General features: G+C 50.6%; 3 protein-coding genes across 3 annotated transcripts in view; 1 reads left to right on the forward strand and 2 right to left on the reverse strand.

Moving 5' to 3' along the window:
- Window positions 1-2,353, reverse strand: part of cped1 (cadherin-like and PC-esterase domain containing 1) — a 16,201-nt gene extending 13,848 nt beyond the window's left edge. Inside the window, exon 1 of the mRNA XM_070854204.1 lies at window positions 2,159-2,353. Coding sequence (XP_070710305.1) covers window positions 2,159-2,353 — 195 coding nt within the window. The remainder of the gene's footprint in view (window positions 1-2,158) is intronic.
- A 2,466-nt stretch (window positions 2,354-4,819) lies between these two features.
- ing3 (inhibitor of growth family, member 3) lies at window positions 4,820-15,716 on the reverse strand. Its single transcript, XM_070853580.1, has 12 exons — window positions 15,609-15,716; window positions 15,403-15,474; window positions 12,334-12,434; window positions 11,800-11,865; window positions 11,416-11,512; window positions 10,678-10,749; window positions 10,346-10,462; window positions 10,089-10,252; window positions 9,116-9,306; window positions 8,566-8,758; window positions 6,950-6,988; window positions 4,820-6,689 (listed from the first exon to the last, which is right to left on the reverse strand). Exons 1-12 carry the CDS (start codon window positions 15,634-15,636, stop codon window positions 6,573-6,575), a joined length of 1,257 nt encoding a protein of 418 aa, XP_070709681.1. The 5' UTR covers window positions 15,637-15,716; the 3' UTR covers window positions 4,820-6,572.
- Window positions 15,717-19,486: 3,770 nt separating this feature from the next.
- The window catches only part of tspan12 (tetraspanin 12), an 8,495-nt gene continuing 7,981 nt past the window's right edge, over window positions 19,487-20,000 (forward strand). Inside the window, exon 1 of the mRNA XM_070853582.1 lies at window positions 19,487-20,000. This exon is cut by the window's right edge and continues 51 nt beyond it. Coding sequence (XP_070709683.1) covers window positions 19,986-20,000 — 15 coding nt within the window. The 5' untranslated portion in view covers window positions 19,487-19,985.

Raw genomic sequence — 20,000 nt, forward strand, 5'->3', positions numbered from 1 at the left:
CCCTCACAGGTAGACCCTGTAGACCCTCACAGGTAGACCCTCCACAGGTAGAACCTGTAGACCCTCACATGTAGACCCTCACAGGTAGAGCCTGTAGACCCTCACAGGTAGAGCCTGTAGACCCTCACAGGTAGAACCTGTAGACCCTCACATGTAGAAACATGTGATCTGATCTTTGTTCTCAGAGCAGCTGAAGCTCTGATTGTTTCCATCTGAGAGGAAACAGCTTCAATAACAAGAGAAACCAGTGCTGCTCCTCCCCCCTCCCTCCCCCCTCCCTCCCCCCTCCCTCCCTCCCTCCCTCCCTCCCTCCCTCCCTCCCTCCCTCCTTCCTCCTCTACATTCACTAAAACAGGGATTTTAGCTTTAGGATTCAGAATAAATAGTTTTGGATCTGAACTGATCCTTTAAAAGTCTCACAGACACTCTGACTGATGGAGGCAGCAGTTAACCGACAAGCTGCAGTGTAAAATCCCTGTTTTAGTGAATGTAGTCTGGTGTGTGAGCACAGAGCGACACAACGGCTGTTTGTGGTTAAACCAGAGTTCTGCCTGAACAAAATGAGCAGAGAAAAGTGTCCAGCTCTTGAATCAGTTTCCCTCACATGTGCTCAAACATATTCAAACACGCTGAGCTGATGTGCTCAGGATGAATTAACGAAGTGAGAATAAAGTTTAGTTTGAATCTGATGATAAACAGATGAAACAAACTGCTGCTGATGTTTTAATTACCTGCCAACATGTCCGACAGATTGATATCAGTGTGTTTATGATCTGGAGATTCACTGTCAGCACTCACTTAGTCACCTCACAGCATGTGTGTGTGTGTGTGTGTGTGTGTGTGTGTGTGTGTCAGTCTGAGGTTACACTGTGTTAATGAGGACTTTTGATAACTTGTCTATGTCGTCTCTGTTTGGATTAAACTGAACTAAAGTCCTCGTCTCTCCACACAAACTGTTTTCACTGTTAAATGTCTGACTGCTCCTTTAAGCAGCTGAACGTTACAAACCAAAGAGACAAAGAGGATCAGCTGCTGCTGCTTTAACCATCAAACCTGACCAGGTTAACAGCCGGACAGAGTGTGTGTGTGTGTGTGTGTGTCAGGATCTGGATCCTCAGCTGATTAATGACACAAATGTTCATATCCGGGACACCGAGGACCAGGGCACACTTAAAATACCCAACACACACACTGACGGGACTCCTCAGACTCTGGTTGGTCCGTCCAGCTGTCAGTCACCCTGCAGTAAAACAACACCCGGGTGCTCGATCCCCTCATAATCTAAAAATACTGCAACAATGAGCAGAGGCGGCCTCGACCTCCTCGTCTCTCTGGGGGACACGTCTGTACAGAACTCCATTCAGAAATCGGCCGTTTTAAAGGACACGTGGCCTGAAGGCTGAATAAACAGCAGTGACTGAGCGCAGGAGTCCGGTTACTGTAGTAAATACTGTGAACTTCAAATCCACCACAGTGCACTGGCCACGCCAACGGGCACCAGCAGAACTGTGTAGAAGTCATGACGTGACCGTGGACGGTGTTCGGTAGAGAGGACGGTGCTGGAGAAACAACTGGTTTCTAAACGAGGTTTGTTTCTCCATAAATGAATGAATGTGAACATTAGAAAGACGTAACAGTGGAAGCAAACATGATGTTGTTGGGTTACGTTCCAGCAGATCCACACTGAAACATCCAGGTGTTCCGGGTTGAAACTGTTAGGTTTGTTCAATGATTGACTGTGTTAATGCCAAACTTTCACATCCACCAGAAAAAAAACTATGAGCTCATCTCGTCAAAATGACTTTCCACCAAACTAAATTTAAAAAGGCAAGATTGTGAGTGAGGTTTGGTTGGTGTGAAGCTTTGTGTTACATTCAATTAAAATACCCTCATTTACTGTTGTTGACTTGTGCTGGAAGTCCAAAGTACTTCCACAGAAACCAAACACGTCTAAAAACGCCCTAAATCTGAGTGGAGTTTGGTGCCACGCTTGTTGTCCAGAGGCTAAAGGTGCTAAACAACAAACGGGAGCTGGTGTCCAGGGAAGAAGGGCGGCCATCATCTTCATCAGCTTTCAACCTGGAAACGCCCCCCTGAACAAGACCTGCTCTGACAGGAAGTGTCTCACACACACTCACACACACACACACACACTCACCTGTAGAGCCTCCAGAGCAGAGACCAGCCTCCTGCTCTGCTCCACCAGGACCTCCTGTGCCGGCAGCCGGCTCCGGTTCCGGGCCACCATCAGGGTCTGGTAGAAGAGACACACCGCCACCCCGAGCAGCAGCAGCGGGCCGGAACAGGACCGGCGGCGGAGCAGCATCCCGGCCTCCCTCAGGAGGCACCGCATGGGGGGCCGCGGAGCCTCACTTCACATTCCTGAGGGCTCCACCAGCGCTCCTCCTCCTCTTCATCATCATCTTCATCATGCTCCCCTCCTCATCTGAAGTCACTTTCTCCGCGAGCATTAAAGTGGCGCAGCGGAGGGAGTTAGTTGAACTGGACTGATCAGATCTAAGCCGAGCTCACAGACCCGAGCCGGTCTGGAGTCAGTCCCTCATGGTCCGGTCCGGTCCGGTCCGGTCCAGGCAGGCTGTTCTGGTGCACTACTTTCCCCAACAAGTTGCTCCACTGGACCAAGGAGCCTCCTGGAGGATCACATTTACGCCGAATTTACTGGCGGATGTGCAGGAGTGTGAAAAAGTAGTCACCCCCCCCGCCGGTCCACACTTGTGCCGTGAAGAAGGACCGAAGTCTCACAGCGCACTAACTCCTCAGCGGGACGGACTGCATCTCCTCTGCTCCCCTCCCCGAGCGGATCATGTGCCTTAAAGACCTTGTGACCCCCCCGGAGACAACTCCTCTCCCTGGTTTGTCTCAGTCCGCAGCGTCTGTGCTGAAATCCGACGTCCCGTCAGCTGATGAGCCCCCGAACACACTTTCACCACAAGCACCGATAGAAAAGGTCCAAACGGGCCGTTCGGCTGAGCCACAGCCCCCCCCCCCTCAGAGCGGGCTGCAAATGTGGGGAAGAGCGTCAGAGAGACGGTGAAGAGAGCCCGGAGCAGAGCATCTGGTTCGAGTTAAGTTAGGGAGGAGAGGGGAGGAGAGGGAGGAGAGGGGAGGAGAAGGGAAGAGACGCCCCGGCGGTCACAGCTCCAGCCCGGCCTCCCCCTCTGCCTCCCCCCGCAGGCCGGGACGGAGCCGCGCTATTTCGGCGTTTTTTCACTGGAAGTCTGGACCGTAAAGACTGCTCTGCTCTGTGGGGGGTCAGAACCTCCTCACCCTCCTCACCCCATCCTCCCCCCGCTGACACACTCTGAGGGCCGAGTTATTTCTGGCACACACACACACACAGCCTGTGTGTGTGTGTGTGTGGGGGGGGGGGTAAAGTCTGTGAAGCACATTTTTTAAATCTCTGGTAGTTCTGCAGTACAAGTACTACTAGTACACAGTAGAAATACTATAGCACAAGTACTGCTAGTACACAGTAGAAATACAGTATAAGTACTGCTAGTACATAGTAGAAATACTGTGTTCCTGCAGTACAAGTACTGCGAGTACACAGTAGAAATACAGTATAAGTACTGCTAGTACACAGTAGAAATACTGCGTTCCTGCAGTACAAGTACTGCTAGTACACAGTAGAAATACTACAGTAAAAGTACTGCTAGTACACAGTAGAAATACTACAGTAACAGTACTACTAGTACACAGTAGAAATACTGTGTTCCTACAGTATAAATACTGCTCGTACACAGTAGAAATACTACAGTAAAAGTACTGCTAGTACACAGTAGAAATACTACAGTAACAGTACTACTAGTACACAGTAGAAATACTGTGTTCCTACAGTATAAATACTGCTCGTACACAGTAGAAATACTACAGTAAAAGTACTGCTAGTACACAGTAGAAATACTACAGTAACAGTACTACTAGTACACAGTAGAAATACTGTGTTCCTACAGTATAAATACTGCTAGTACACAGTAGAAATACTACAGTAAAAGTACTGCTAGTACACAGTAGAAATACTACAGTAACAGTACTACTAGTACACAGTAGAAATACTGTGTTCCTACAGTATAAATACTGCTCGTACACAGTAGAAATACTACAGTAACAGGAAGCTAGGGTTAGCAGGGCTAACGGGGGGATAGAGCAGGGCTAACGGGGGGGTAGAGCAGGGCTAACGGGGGATAGAGCAGGGCTAACGGGGGGGTAGAGCAGGGCTAACGGGGGGGTAGAGCAGGGCTAACGGGGGGGTAGAGCAGGGCTAACGGGGAGATAGAGCAGGGCTAACGGGGGGTTAGAGCAGGGCTAACGGGGGGATAGAGCAGGGCTAACGGGGAGATAGAGCAGGGCTAACGGGGGGATAGAGCAGGGCTAACGGGGAGATAGAGCAGGGCTAACGGGGGGATAGAGCAGGGCTAACGGGGAGATAGAGCAGGGCTAACGGGGGGGTAGAGCAGGGCTAACGGGGGGTTAGAGCAGGGCTAACGGGGAGATAGAGCAGGGCTAACGGGGGGTTAGAGCAGGGCTAACGGGGGGTTAGAGCAGGGCTAACGGGGGGGTAGAGCAGGGCTAACGGGGGGATAGAGCAGGGCTAACGGGGGGTTAGAGCAGGGCTAACGGGGGGATAGAGCAGGGCTAACGGGGGGTTAGAGCAGGGTTAACGGGGAGATAGAGCAGGGCTAACGGGGGGTTAGAGCAGGGCTAACGGGGGGTTAGAGCAGGGCTAACGGGGGGTTAGAGCAGGGCTAACGGGGGGTTAGCACGGTTCAACCAGTCAAATAAAACTACAACCAACATGTAGAAAAACATCTGCTTCACTTTATTGGACTTTTACTGTTCAAACAAACACAAACAGTAACACACAATGTAACACACACACACACACACACACACACACACACACACACACACACACACACACACACACACACACAGTAACAGTCTCACACACACACAATAACACACACACACACACACACACAATAACACACACACAATCTCACACACACACACACACACACACACACACAGTAACACACACGCACAGTAACACACACACACACACACACACACAGTAACACACACACACACAGTAACACACACACACAGTAACACACACACACACTCTCAGGTATCGTCCGTCTGCAGCCGTTGAGGTTTTCAGAGTCTCATCAGCTCAATTTCATCAGGATCAAATTTGGGTCATTTGGGCTTCTGTAGTTGTAGTCCAACCGGCCGCCATCTTTGTAGTTTTTTAATACTCCAACGTGGAGGAGGAGCGCAGCCTCCTGGGAGACGTTCCTCTGAGACTGATGTCAGACGGTTTTATTCTCTAATCTACAACAAACAGCTGAAGTCTCAAAATAAATGATGCAATCAATCAGAATCTGAACTTCTTAACAGGAAGGAATTCATTCTGAAAATGAGAAAAGCCTCTTTTTGTTGGTACATTTGTTTAAATAACGTCTGAATTGTCATCATATAAGGTTTTACTACTAATAATATCTAAAGTCGGACTTCTGTCACTGAAGATTCTTAGTCTGAACACTGAATGAACTATCTTTAATAAAACAGGAAGGAGATGTGAGAGGAAACAGGAAGGAGGTCAGAGAGGAAACAGGAAGGAGGTCAGAGAGGAAACAGGAAGGAGGTGTGAGAGGAAACAGGAACGAGGTCAGAGAGGAAACAGGAAGGAGGTGTGAGAGGAAACAGGAAGGAGGTGTGAGAGGAAACAGGAAGGAGGTGTGAGAGGAAACAGGAAGGAGGTCAGAGAGGAAACAGGAAGGAGGTCAGAGAGGAAACAGGAACGAGGTCAGAGAGGAAACAGGAAGGAGGTCAGAGAGGAAACAGGAAGGAGGTGTGAGAGGAAACAGGAAGGAGGTCAGAGAGGAAACAGGAAGGAGGTCAGAGAGGAAACAGGAAGGAGGTCAGAGAGGAAACAGGAAGGAGGTCAGAGAGGAAACAGGAAGGAGGTCAGAGAGGAAACAGGAAGGAGGTCAGAGAGGAAACAGGAAGGAGGTGTGACCAGCAGAGTTAAAATGAGACTTCAGCTGTTTAAAGTCAATAAAAGTGGGTCAGCAGGTGTGTGGCCAGGTGAGCTCTGGGGGTCAGACACCTGATTCACTCTGGTGTTCACGCTCAGTTCTGGACCGAGTCCGCAGCTCGTTAACCCTGCTGGTCTGGTCTGAACTGGTTTGTACTGATCCGGATCAACAGGGTCCAGGACCAGGTGTGGTTCACCACTGGGTGCAGGTTTTAGTTTAGATAAGGTCACATGTACAAACCCACTGAGGTGAGAGAGTCGTGTGTCTTTACTCTGAGGTCTCAGGTCTGAGCTGGACCAGGTGGAGCAGCTGGACCAGGTGAAGCAGGTGGAGCAGGTGGAGCAGCTGGACCAGGTGGACCTCCTGACTCGGTCTGAAATAGTGTTCTGGCGTCTCCAGTTGGAACAGAGAGTTTTTGTCCCACCGGTCGGCAGCAGCCCGCTGACCTCTGACCTCTGACGGCGGCCGGCGTGGAGACTAAAATCCAAGATGGCGGGCGGCAGATTCCTATTTGTGGCGGCTGCCCCTCCTCTTCATGGCGGCGGTGCACTGGGGGCAGTACCACTTCCCCTTGGGAGCCTCGGTCAGACCCACACAGCCGTAGTGGAACCACTCGATGGGGCACTGAAGGACACACAGCGATCGATCACCGATCAGTTATGGAAAGAGTCCTGAGAGAACGCTCTTATGAACTGGAGCTATATAAATAAAGACTGATCGATTGACGTACATAAATAATCACAGTGAAGGACCTCACATGATCAGTTCATTTCAGAATTAAACCAAGACGCTCTCTGATTAATGTGATCGATTAGTTCGTCCACTCCTGTCAGGGCACACTGATAATCAATCAATTAATCAATAACAAGCAGCATCAGACTTACATCAGTGTTGTCACAGCCGACCATCTCTCCATAGGACACCTGGAACACACACACACACACACACACACACACACACACAGTTAAGGTTCAAGCTGCATAAAACACCAGGACAGTGTGTTAGTGTGTAGTGGAGGTCTATGGTGTGTAGTGGAGGTCTATGGTGTGTAGTGGAGGTCTATGGTGTGTAGTGGAGGACTATGGTGTGTAGTGGAGGTCTGTGGAGGTCTATGGAGGTCTATGGTGTGTAGTGGAGGTCTGTGGAGGTCTATGGTGTGTAGTGGAGGTCTATGGTGTGTAGTGGAGGTCTGTGGAGGTCTATGGTGTGTAGTGGAGGTCTGTGGAGGTCTATGGTGTGTAGTGGAGGTCTATGGTGTGTAGTGGAGGTCTATGGTGTGTAGTGGAGGACTATGGTGTGTAGTGGAGGTCTATGGTGTGTAGTGGAGGTCTGTGGAGGTCTATGGTGTGTAGTGGAGGTCTGTGGTGTGTAGTGGAGGCCTATGGTGTGTAGTGGAGGCCTATGGTGTGTAGTGGAGGTCTATGGTGTGTAGTGGAGGTCTATGGTGTGTAGTGGAGGCCTATGGTGTGTAGTGGAGGTCTATGGTGTGTAGTGGAGGACTATGGTGTGTAGTGGAGGTCTATGGTGTGTAGTGGAGGTCTGTGGAGGTCTATGGTGTGTAGTGGAGGTCTATGGTGTGTAGTGGAGGTCTATGGTGTGTAGTGGAGGTCTGTGGAGGTCTATGGTGTGTAGTGGAGGCCTATGGTGTGTAGTGGAGGCCTATGGTGTGTAGTGGAGGTCTATGGTGTGTAGTGGAGGCCTATGGTGTGTAGTGGAGGTCTATGGTGTGTAGTGGAGGTCTATGGTGTGTAGTGGAGGACTTTGGTGTGTAGTGGAGGTCTATGGTGTGTAGTGGAGGTCTATGGTGTGTAGTGGAGGTCTATGGTGTGTAGTGGAGGTCTGTGGAGGTCTATGGTGTGTAGTGGAGGCCTATGGTGTGTAGTGGAGGCCTATGGTGTGTAGTGGAGGCCTATGGTGTGTAGTGGAGGTCTATGGTGTGTAGTGGAGGCCTATGGTGTGTAGTGGAGGCCTATGGTGTGTAGTGGAGGTCTATGGTGTGTAGTGGAGGCCTATGGTGAGTAGTGGAGGTCTATGGAGGCCACACCGTGGGGGGAAATAGGAAGAGGAAGGTCTATGGTGTGTAGTGGTGTGTAGTGGAGGCCTATGGTGTGTAGTGGAGGTCTATGGTGTGTAGTGGAGGCCTATGGTGTGTAGTGGAGGCCTATGGTGTGTAGTGGAGGTCTATGGTGTGTAGTGGAGGACTATGGTGTGTAGTGGAGGCCTATGGTGTGTAGTGGAGGTCTATGGTGTGTAGTGGAGGCCTATGGTGTGTAGTGGAGGTCTGTGGTGTGTAGTGGAGGTCTATGGTGTGTAGTGGAGGCCTATGGTGTGTAGTGGAGGTCTGTGGTGTGTAGTGGAGGTCTATGTCGCTGCGCCAACAGGAAGTGAAGAAACACAGGTGATAGTGAAGAAATCACGGTCACAGTCACTCAGATTAGAGCGCCGTCATGCCATAAACACGCCTGGAGCTCCTGGAGCTCCCAGAACACCTGTGTGTTACCTGGTTACAGATGCAGTATCGAGGCTCGTTGGGGTCGTAGGTCCAGTCCACCTGGCTGTTGGCCTCGGCCTCGGGCAGCGCCGAGGCCTGCTGGGAAAGCTCCTGAGCCAACGCCGACGACGAGGAGCACGACGACAGCGAGGAAGAGGAGGACGACGAAGACGACTGATGGTTGGAAGACTTGATGCTGCTTCTGGAACACAAGACGGACACACCTGTTCAGTACTGATAACCTGATCATGGATCTGACAGGTGTGTTATCACATATTAACACCTGACCAGTAAGCCTGTGTGTGTGTGTGTGTGTGTGTGTGTGTGTGATAGACCAGTACACCTGTGTGTGTGTGTGTGTGTGTGTGTGTGTGTGTGTGTGTGTGTGAGATAGACCAGTACACCTGTGTGTGTGTGTGTGTGTGTGTGTGTGTGTGTGTGTGTGAGTGTGATAGACCAGTACACCTGTGTGTGTGTGTGTGGAAGGTCACCTTTATACGACATCACACACATTTGGATCTAAAGATGTACAAACTGTACAGGTGTGTGTCTGTCTTACTTGGACTTGCGGCCCCTGGAGTCAGAGGCGGTGGTGGGGGTGAGGGTCTGGGTGAGGGTGGAGGCCAGGGCGGAGGAGGAGTAGCCGCTGTTGTCCCGGGACAGAGCGAACTCTCTGCCCAGCTGGAAGTCGTTGTTCTTGATGGCCTCGTAGCTCGCCTTCAGACTGGACGTCCTCCTGCCCTCCTTCATCTGGACAGAACCAGAACCAGAACCACCTCAGACTGAAAATAGGTCCTCTGTGTCCACATCCTGGTGTGTGAGTGACTGGTAGGTAGTAAAAGTGTTGGAACTGGTCCAGTAGATCACCTCAGCCAGCAGACACCAAACGGGCTGCAATGGCTGCAACGTGATCCTTTGGGACAACTGCACCTGATCACAGTAGGTCCACTAAAAGAGCTTGTTTGATCCACTGACAGGCTCAGAGTGTTATTCTAAGTGTGTGACAGCATCATGGAAAGGATCCCTACAGAGAGAGACCTGGAAGATCCTTTTGGTTTAACCACAAACAGCACACACACCAGACTACATTCACTAAAACAGGGATTTTAGAGAACAGGACACAGGAGCTGCTGCTCTGCTGCTGCCTCCATCAGTCAGTGTGTTTGTGTTACTGAGTGACTTTGGTGTTTTAAAGAGTCAGTTTGGATCTAACAAAATATCTATGTAACACACAACAACACAAACACACTGACTGATGGAGCAGCAGCTCTAAAATCCCTGTTTTAGTGAATGTAGTCTGGTGTGTGTGCTGTTTGTGGTTAAACCAAAAGGATCTTCCAGGTGTGTCTTTAGTACTTTGTTTTTCATTAAGTTGATGCAGAGTTTATATAAAGATTCAACATGGTCCTAAAATGGTTGTGACCTAAAAGAATAATTAGCACAGCAGAAACAACTGAGTCAGACTTGGATACAGGACCAGACCCATCACCTGTGTGTGTGTGTGTGTGTGTGTGTGTGTGTGTGTCACTGACCTGAGCGGTGGCCTGGACGGCCTGAGCAGCAGCCATGGTGATGGCGCCGGCCCCGGCCCCCGGCCCAGCGGGCAGCGAGCTCAGGTTGTAGGAGGCCAGAGGCTGGGAGGAGTTGACGCTGTAGACGTTGTTGGTGGACGAGGAAGTGCTGTTGGTACGGCAGCCTGCAGGGGACACACAGGTCACAGGTCACACCTGGACACAGGTGACCTGGAGACAGGCGCAGAGGCAGACAGGTGTGGAGGTGAGACCGTTACCTGGTGTGTTCTCCTTGGAGGCGTCTGACGTGAGCGTCGACAGCAGAGCTTCAGACTTGAACTTCTTCTCTGAAACGTTTTCTGTAGTGTGATGAGTCGGAGCGCTGTACTTCCTCTCTGCCAACACACACACACACACACACACACACACACACACACACACACACACACACACACACACACACACACACACACACACACACACACACACACACACACACACACACACACACACACACACACACACACACACACACACACACACACAATCAACACCCCTGCACACCCCCACAACCATCTATTCTCCAATAAGAACAGGTGGGGGGACTTACTCTCTGCTGTGGCATGGGAGTGGACATGATGGTTGTTGACCGGCTGAGACGGACTGTCCATCTCTAAAGACCCTGAGGAGGAGGAGGAGGAGGAGGAGGAGGAAGAGGAGACAGAAAGTTAAATCAGGGTTTGTGCTCAGTCCAATGTAAAAGTCCCTGACTCTTCAATGACTTTCCAGGACCTATCAGGACCACAGAACAGCCTGGAAACAGACTTCAGGTCAGATCAGAGCTCCTCCAGGTGTCATGTGACCAACCAATCAGGACGCACAGGAACCAGAAACAATCTGCAGCTGAAAGTCACCGACAAGTCACCGACAAGTCACCGATAAGTCACCGAAAAGTCACCGAAAAGTCACCGATAAGTCACCGAAAAGTCACCGAAAAGTCACCGATAACTTTGGTGCATTTGTAGCTTTTTAAACGTGCCTGCCCCCGTGATGTCACAGATTCCCTGACCTTCCAGGACCTGCCCCCGTGATGTCACAGATTCCCTGACCTTCCAGGACCTGCCCCCGTGATGTCACAGATTCCCTGACCTTCCAGGACCTGCCCCCGTGATGTCACAGATTCCCTGACCTTCCAGGACCTGCCCCCGTGATGTCACAGATTCCCTGACCTTCCAGGACCTGCCCCCGTGATGTCACAGATTCCCTGACCTTCCAGGACCTGCCCCCGTGATGTCACAGATTCCCTGACCTTCCAGGACCTGCCCCCGTGATGTCACAGAGCACTCACGTCTCTCCAGGATCTCCGTGATGCCGGCGTTGTCGGCCTCCAGCTCCATCTTGAACTTGGCGAGCTCCTGGTCCAGCTTCCTCAGGTGACGGTCCACCTGGACGACAGACACCCACAGACACCACGACACAGTGAAACGACCGAGGGAGGCGGAGCCGACGGGAACAACGGTCACATGATCTCACAGACAGGAAGCACCAAACCAGTCAATATATTCCAAACCCAAAAACAAGCTCTCTCAAGGACTTCCAGCACAGGACACAAAGGACACAACAGCAACAACGTGTTAACATTACAAACTGATCGTTAACTAGTCCATCATTAACTAATCTGACTAATTCATCTAGAAACACTCTTCTGTCCAATCAGAGCAGAGTCACTCACCAGATCATAAATCTGATTGGCCAGCTGGACCTTCTCATCTGCGTCCTCCAGAGCCTTGTAGTAATCCTGAAACAGTCAGTCAGCTAGTTAACCCTCTGTAGTAATCCTGAAACAGTCAGTCAGCTAGTTAACCCTCTGTAGTAATCCTGAAACAGGTAGTCAGCTAGTTAACCCTCTGTAGTAATCCTGAAACAGTCAGTCAGCTAGTTAACCCTCTGTAGTAATCCTGAAACAGTCAGTCAGCTAGTTAACCCTCTGTAGTAATCCTGAAACAGGTAGTCAGCTAGTAAACCCTCTGTAGTAATCCTGAAACAGGTAGTCAGCTAGTTAACCCTCTGTAGTAATCCTGAAACAGGTAGTCAGCTAGTTAACCCTCTGTAGTAATCCTGAAACAGTCAGTCAGCTAGTTAACCCTCTGTAGTAATCCTGAAACAGTTGATAACTAACAGTTAACTAAGTAGCCCTGTGGTGCATCAGTCTGACTGTGTGGTTACCATGTTAACCAGTGTGTTAACCTCCCTCAGGTGTTCTCACCTTTTTAATGACCTCCATCTGTTCTTCCCTCCACTCCGGTTTGTTCTTCTTGGCGTTGACAAAGAACTCGACCACCTTCTGCTCCAGCTGGTCTGTAGCGTCTGGACGGATACAAACACGTCAGGAACACGTCAGAAACACATCAGGGACCACGTCAGGGACCACGTCCGGGACCACGTCAGGGACCACGTCAGGGACCACGTCAGGGACAACGTCAGGGACAACGTCAGGGACAACGTCAGGAACCACGTCAGGAACAACGTCAGGGACAACGTCAGGGACAACGTCAGGAACCACGTCAGGAACAACGTCAGGAACAACGTCAGGGACCACGTCAGGGACAACGTCAGGAACAACGTCAGGGACCACGTCAGGGACCACGTCAGGGACCACGTCAGGAACCACGTCAGGAACAACGTCAGGAACAACGTCAGGGACCACGTCAGGGACAACGTCAGGGACCACGTCAGGGACCACGTCAGGGACCACGTCAGGAACCACGTCAGGGACAACGTCAGGGACAACGTCAGGAACAACGTCCGGGACCACGTCAGGGACAACGTCAGGAACAACGTCAGGGACAACGTCAGGGACAACGTCAGGAACCACGTCAGGAACAACGTCAGGGACCACGTCAGGGACCACGTCAGGGACCACGTCAGGGACCACGTCAGGGACCACGTCAGGAACCACGTCAGGGACCACGTCAGGGACCACGTCAGGAACCACGTCAGGAACACGTCAGGGACAACGTCAGGGACAACGTCAGGGACAACGTCAGGAACCACGTCAGGGACCACGTCAGGGACCACGTCAGGAACCACGTCAGGAACCACGTCAGGAACACGTCAGGGACAACGTCAGGGACAACGTCAGGAACCACGTCAGGAACCACGTCAGGGACAACGTCAGGGACAACGTCAGGAACAACGTCAGGAACAACGTCAGGGACACGTCAGGGACCACGTCCGGGACAACGTCAGGGACAACGTCAGGGACAACGTCAGGAACACATCAGGAACAACGTCAGGAACACATCAGGAACCACGTCAGGGACCACGTCAGGAACACATCAGGGACCACGTCAGGGACCACGTCCGGGACAACGTCAGGGACAACGTCAGGGACAACGTCAGGGACAACGTCAGGAACCACGTCCGGGACCACGTCCGGGACCACGTCAGGGACAACGTCCGGGACCACGTCAGGGACCACGTCCGGGACAACGTCAGGAACCACGTCAGGAACCACGTCAGGGACAACGTCAGGGACAACGTCAGGAACCACGTCCGGGACCACGTCAGGGACAACGTCAGGGACAACGTCAGGAACAACGTCAGGGACAACGTCAGGGACAACGTCAGGGACAACGTCAGGAACAACGTCAGGAACCACGTCAGGGACCACGTCAGGGACCACGTCAGGGACCACGTCAGGAACCACGTCAGGAACAACGTCAGGGACAACGTCAGGGACAACGTCAGGAACCACGTCAGGAACAACGTCAGGAACAACGTCAGGGACAACGTCAGGGACAACGTCAGGGACCACGTCAGGGACCACGTCAGGGACCACGTCAGGAACAACGTCCGGGACCACGTCAGGGACCACGTCAGGAACAACGTCCGGGACCACGTCAGGGACAACGTCAGGGACAACGTCAGGGACCACGTCAGGAACAACGTCAGGGACCACGTCAGGAACCACGTCAGGGACCACGTCAGGGACCACGTCAGGGAACACGTCAGGAACACGTCAGGGACAACGTCAGGGACAACGTCAGGGACCACGTCAGGGACCACGTCAGGGACCACGTCAGGGACCACGTCAGGAACACGTCAGGGACAACGTCAGGGACAACGTCAGGGACCACGTCAGGAACCACGTCAGGAACCACGTCAGGGACAACGTCAGGGACAACGTCAGGGACACGTCAGGGACAACGTCAGGGACAACGTCAGGGACAACGTCAGAGACAACGTCAGGGACAACGTCAGGGACCACGTCAGGAACCACGTCAGGGACCACGTCAGGGACAACGTCAGGGACCACGTCAGGGACAACGTCAGGGACCACGTCAGGGACAACGTCAGGGACCACGTCAGGGACCACGTCAGGGACAACGTCAGAGACAACGTCAGAGACAACGTCAGGAACAACGTCAGGGACAACGTCAGGGACCACGTCAGGGACCACGTCAGGAACCACGTCAGGAACCACGTCAGGGACACGTCAGGGACAACGTCAGGGACCACGTCAGGGACCACGTCAGGGACAACGTCAGAGACAACGTCAGAGACAACGTCAGGAACAACGTCAGGGACAACGTCAGGGACCACGTCAGGAACCACGTCAGGAACCACGTCAGGAACCACGTCAGGGACCACGTCAGGAACCACGTCAGGGACACGTCAGGGACCACGTCAGGATCCACGTCAGGAACCACGTCAGGGACAACGTCAGGGACCACGTCAGGAACAACGTCAGGAACCACGTCAGGAACAACATTTCAGTGGATTTGTGTTATTGTGTGCCTTTGGTGTTTTAATGGATTCTTCATATTTGTGTATCTATTACTGTTCTAGTGATGACCACTGACGGTTTGTGCATTCTTCTGCTCACCTGTCATTTTCCGTGGCTTCCAGGCAGAGTTACAGCTGGACTTCTAATGTTGTTGACTTATAGCTGCTAACAAAGTGAACGCACTGGAGCCAGCAGAAATGAACCAAGATCTGTCTGAAGGGTTCAGAACCTTTATTACTTTAACTTCTTTAAGTACGTTTCCATGCTAATATTAATGAACTTTTCTTAAGTAACATTTAGAATGCAGGACTTTTACAAATAGCAGTGTTTGTACACTGTGGTCTTAGTTTACTGCACAGCTACACATAACTCAGGTGAAGTGAAGTAAAGTTCTGTCTGTTAGCCTCCTCCGCTAGCTGTTAGCGACATGCTAACTACAGAATAATGATAAATAACAACTGCTGGCGGGTTTAATGAACCTGTGTGTGTGTGTGTGTGTATGTGTGTGTGTGTGTGTGTGTGTGTGTTAGCCGGGGCAGCACGCACTCTGAACCTGCAGGTCCATCTCCCTCATTTCCGTGAACCTGTCGCGGAGATCCATGGGAAGCTGCTCGATCACTGCCAGGAGAAGAAGAAGCGGTTAGCATGGCTAGGCTAACGGCCGGGGCGACACGGGCCGCAAAATAGCGCACATATCATGCACAATACGCGCCAAAAACCCCGCTGAAGCTCAGCCGGAGTCCGATACTCACTCTCGAGATAATCCTCCAGGTACAGCATGGCGGCAAATTTGACGTTTTCAGCGTTTTATGAAACAATTTTCTTCTTTCAATATGGCGCCGCCAGCCGCTGTCTCGCTCAGAAAAAAATACCCCGAAAAATTGAGGTCAGAGACTGTGACGCAAACGGCTGTTTGTCCCCTGATTGGTTGAAACATACGCGGGCGTTGCTTTGCGTAGTCGGAACAGACGCTTCATGGGAGTTGTAGTTCAGTGCGCTCTTAGCTTAAATTCCTTCTCTGTGTGATCAAACACTAGTCGGTGCTCTCCTGATGATAGTTAGGCTGAGCTAAAGGACTCATGTTGAACATTAGAATTATATTTAGGTCTTTTATTCAGTCACTCCGATTTTAGAATCCACATAGAAACAAGTAGAATCATGTGTATGGTGTAAACCACATGTATGTATAGACTTAGTAACAGACTAGAGTAACAGACTACAGTAACGGACTACACGGACTACAGTAACGGACTACAGTAACCAACTTCAGTAATGGACTACAGTAACGGACTACAGTAACAGACTACAGTAACAGACTACAGTAACGGACTACAGTAACGGACTACAGTAACAGACTACAGTAACGGACTACAGTAACGGACTACAGTAATAGACTACAGTAACGGACTACAGTAACCGACTACAGTAATAGACTACAGTAACGGACTACAGTAACGGACTACAGTAACCGACTACAGTAACCGACTACAGTAACGGACTACAGTAACGGACTACAGTAATAGACTACAGTAATAGATTACAGTAACAGACTACAGTAACGGACTACAGTAATAGACTACAGTAACGGACTACAGTAACCGACTACAGTAACGGACTACAGTAACCGACTTCAGTAACGGACTACAGTAACCGACTACAGTAACGGACTACAGTAACGGACTACAGTAACCGACTACAGTAACGGACTACAGTAACCGACTTCAGTAACGGACTACAGTAACCGACTACAGTAACCGACTTCAGTAACGGACTACAGTAACCGACTACAGTAACCGACTACAGTAACGGACTATAGTAACGGACTACAGTAACAGATTACAGTAACGGATTACAGTAACGGACTACAGTAACGGACTACAGTAACCGACTACAGTAACGGACTACAGTAACCGACTTCAGTAACGGACTACAGTAACGGACTACAGTAACCGACTACAGTAACGGACTACAGTAACCGACTTCAGTAACCGACTACAGTAACCGACTACAGTAATAGACTACAGTAACCGACTACAGTAACCGACTACAGTAACCGACTACAGTAATAGACTACAGTAACCGACTACAGTAACCGACTACAGTAACGGACTACAGTAACGGACTACAGTAATAGACTACAGTAACAGACTACAGTAACCGACTACAGTAACGGACTACAGTAACCGACTACAGTAACAGACTACAGTAACGGATTACAGTAACAGATTACAGTAACGGACTACAGTAACCGACTACAGTAACAGACTACAGTAACGGACTACAGTAACCGACTACAGTAATAGACTACAGTAACGGACTACAGTAACCGACTACAGTAACGGACTACAGTAACGATTACAGTAACGGATTACAGTAACAGATTACAGTAACGGACTACAGTAACGATTACAGTAACGGATTACAGTAACAGATTACAGTAACGGACTACAGTAACCGACTACAGTAACAGACTACAGTAACGGACTACAGTAACCGACTACAGTAATAGACTACAGTAACGGACTACAGTAACAGATTACAGTAACCGATTACAGTAACCGACTACAGTAACGGACTACAGTAACGGACTACAGTAACGGACTACAGTAACCGACTACAGTAACGGACTACAGTAACCGACTTCAGTAACGGACTACAGTAACGGACTACAGTAACCGACTACAGTAACGGACTACAGTAACCGACTTCAGTAACGGACTACAGTAACCGACTACAGTAATAGACTACAGTAACCGACTACAGTAACCGACTACAGTAACGGACTACAGTAATAGACTACAGTAACCGACTACAGTAACCGACTACAGTAACGGACTACAGTAACGGACTACAGTAATAGACTACAGTAACGGACTACAGTAACGGACTACAGTAATAGACTACAGTAATAGACTACAGTAACCGACTACAGTAACGGACTACAGTAACCGACTACAGTAACAGACTACAGTAACGGATTACAGTAACAGATTACAGTAACGGACTACAGTAACCGACTACAGTAACAGACTACAGTAACGGACTACAGTAACCGACTACAGTAATAGACTACAGTAACGGACTACAGTAACCGACTTCAGTAACCGACTACAGTAACGGACTACAGTAACCGACTACAGTAACGGACTACAGTAACCGACTTCAGTAACGGACTACAGTAACCGACTACAGTAATAGACTACAGTAACGGACTACAGTAACCGACTACAGTAACGGACTACAGTAACGGACTACAGTAATAGACTACAGTAACCGACTACAGTAACGGACTACAGTAACCGACTACAGTAACAGACTACAGTAACGGATTACAGTAACAGATTACAGTAACGGACTACAGTAACCGACTACAGTAACAGACTACAGTGACGGACTACAGTAACCGACTACAGTAATAGACTACAGTAACGGACTACAGTAACCGACTACAGTAACGGACTACAGTAACCGACTACAGTAATAGACTACAGTAACGGACTACAGTAACCGACTACAGTAACGGACTACAGTAACGATTACAGTAACGGATTACAGTAACAGATTACAGTAACGGACTACAGTAACGATTACAGTAACGGATTACAGTAACAGATTACAGTAACGGACTACAGTAACCGACTACAGTAACAGACTACAGTAACGGACTACAGTAACGGACTACAGTAACAGATTACAGTAACCGATTACAGTAACCGACTACAGTAACGGACTACAGTAACCGACTACAGTAACCGACTACAGTAACGGATTACAGTAACGGATTACAGTAACGGACTACAGTAACGGACTACAGTAACCGACTACAGTAACGGACTACAGTAACGGACTACAGTAACCAACTACAGTAACGGACTACAGTAACCAACTACAGTAATAGACTACAGTAACAGATTACAGTAACGATTACAGTAACAGACTACAGTAACCGACTACAGTAACGGATTACAGTAACAGATTACAGTAACCGACTACAGTAACGGATTACAGTAACGGACTACAGTAACGGACTACAGTAACCGACTACAGTAACGGATTACAGTAACCGACTACAGTAACGGATTACAGTAATGGACTACAGTAACAGATTACAGTAACAGACTACAGTAACAGACTACAGTAACAGATTACAGTAACAGACTACAGTAACGGACTACAGTAACGGACTACAGTAACAGACTACAGTAACAGACTACAGTAACAGATTACAGTAACAGACTACAGTAACGGACTACAGTAACAGACTACAGTAACAGATTACAGTAATAGAGTGTGTGTGTGTGTGTGTGTGTGTGTGTGTGTGTGTTCTGTAGAAACAGCGTTTAACCTGAGTTGTGAGGACATTTGGGGGGGGGGGGGGGGGGGGGGGAGACTGTGCCCCCCCAGGTCTAGTGCTCGGTCCTGACTGGTGGAGGCAGGAGGTCAGTGTCAGAGGAGCTGAAGGCTGGGGGGGTCAGCTGATGCATGATGGGACATCTTTGTTGTCTGACCCTTCACGGACACCCCCCCCCCCACCACCACCACCACCACCAACACCACCACCCGGGCCGTGCCCCCCTCCTGCCGGCAGAGGCCCCCCTCTGTCCCCGCGTGTCTTCAGCACAACAACCGGCTGTCGGGCTGGAGGAGGCGGAAACATTCCTCTGTCCTCCCCCAGGACCCGTAGGGGGGGCTGCACGCATCTAATTAGAGAAGAAGAAGAAGAAGAGGAAGAGGAGGAGGACTGTTTACGGGACAGCGCACCGCCCCCCCCAGCCTGATCCGGACTTCATCCTCACTCAGGAGCCGCACCGAGAGGGACCGCGTCACAGTCCGGGTTCAGGGTGGGTTATAGTCCGGGTTCAGGGTGGGTTATTGTCCGGGTCTGGAGCGGGTTATAGTCCGGGTTAGTGGCTGCGGGTCCTCGGTGCGTATTTGTGGACTGATGTGAGCAGCCCCCCCCCCCCCCGGCGGGGCTGAGTGAGGAACCACCTGTTGTCTGTTCCGGACAAACCCGAGCTGCTGCAGCAGGACGCCGGACGGAGCCGAGTGCAGAGGCTCGGGGCTCCGGGGCTCCGGGCTGTCATGGTGCTCCGGGCTCCCGGGAGCAGGACGGAGGAGCTCCGGTCGGGATGGCCCGCGAGGAC

Source organism: Pempheris klunzingeri, chromosome 22, assembly GCF_042242105.1.
Source record: "Pempheris klunzingeri isolate RE-2024b chromosome 22, fPemKlu1.hap1, whole genome shotgun sequence".
NCBI lineage: Eukaryota > Metazoa > Chordata > Actinopteri > Acropomatiformes > Pempheridae > Pempheris > Pempheris klunzingeri.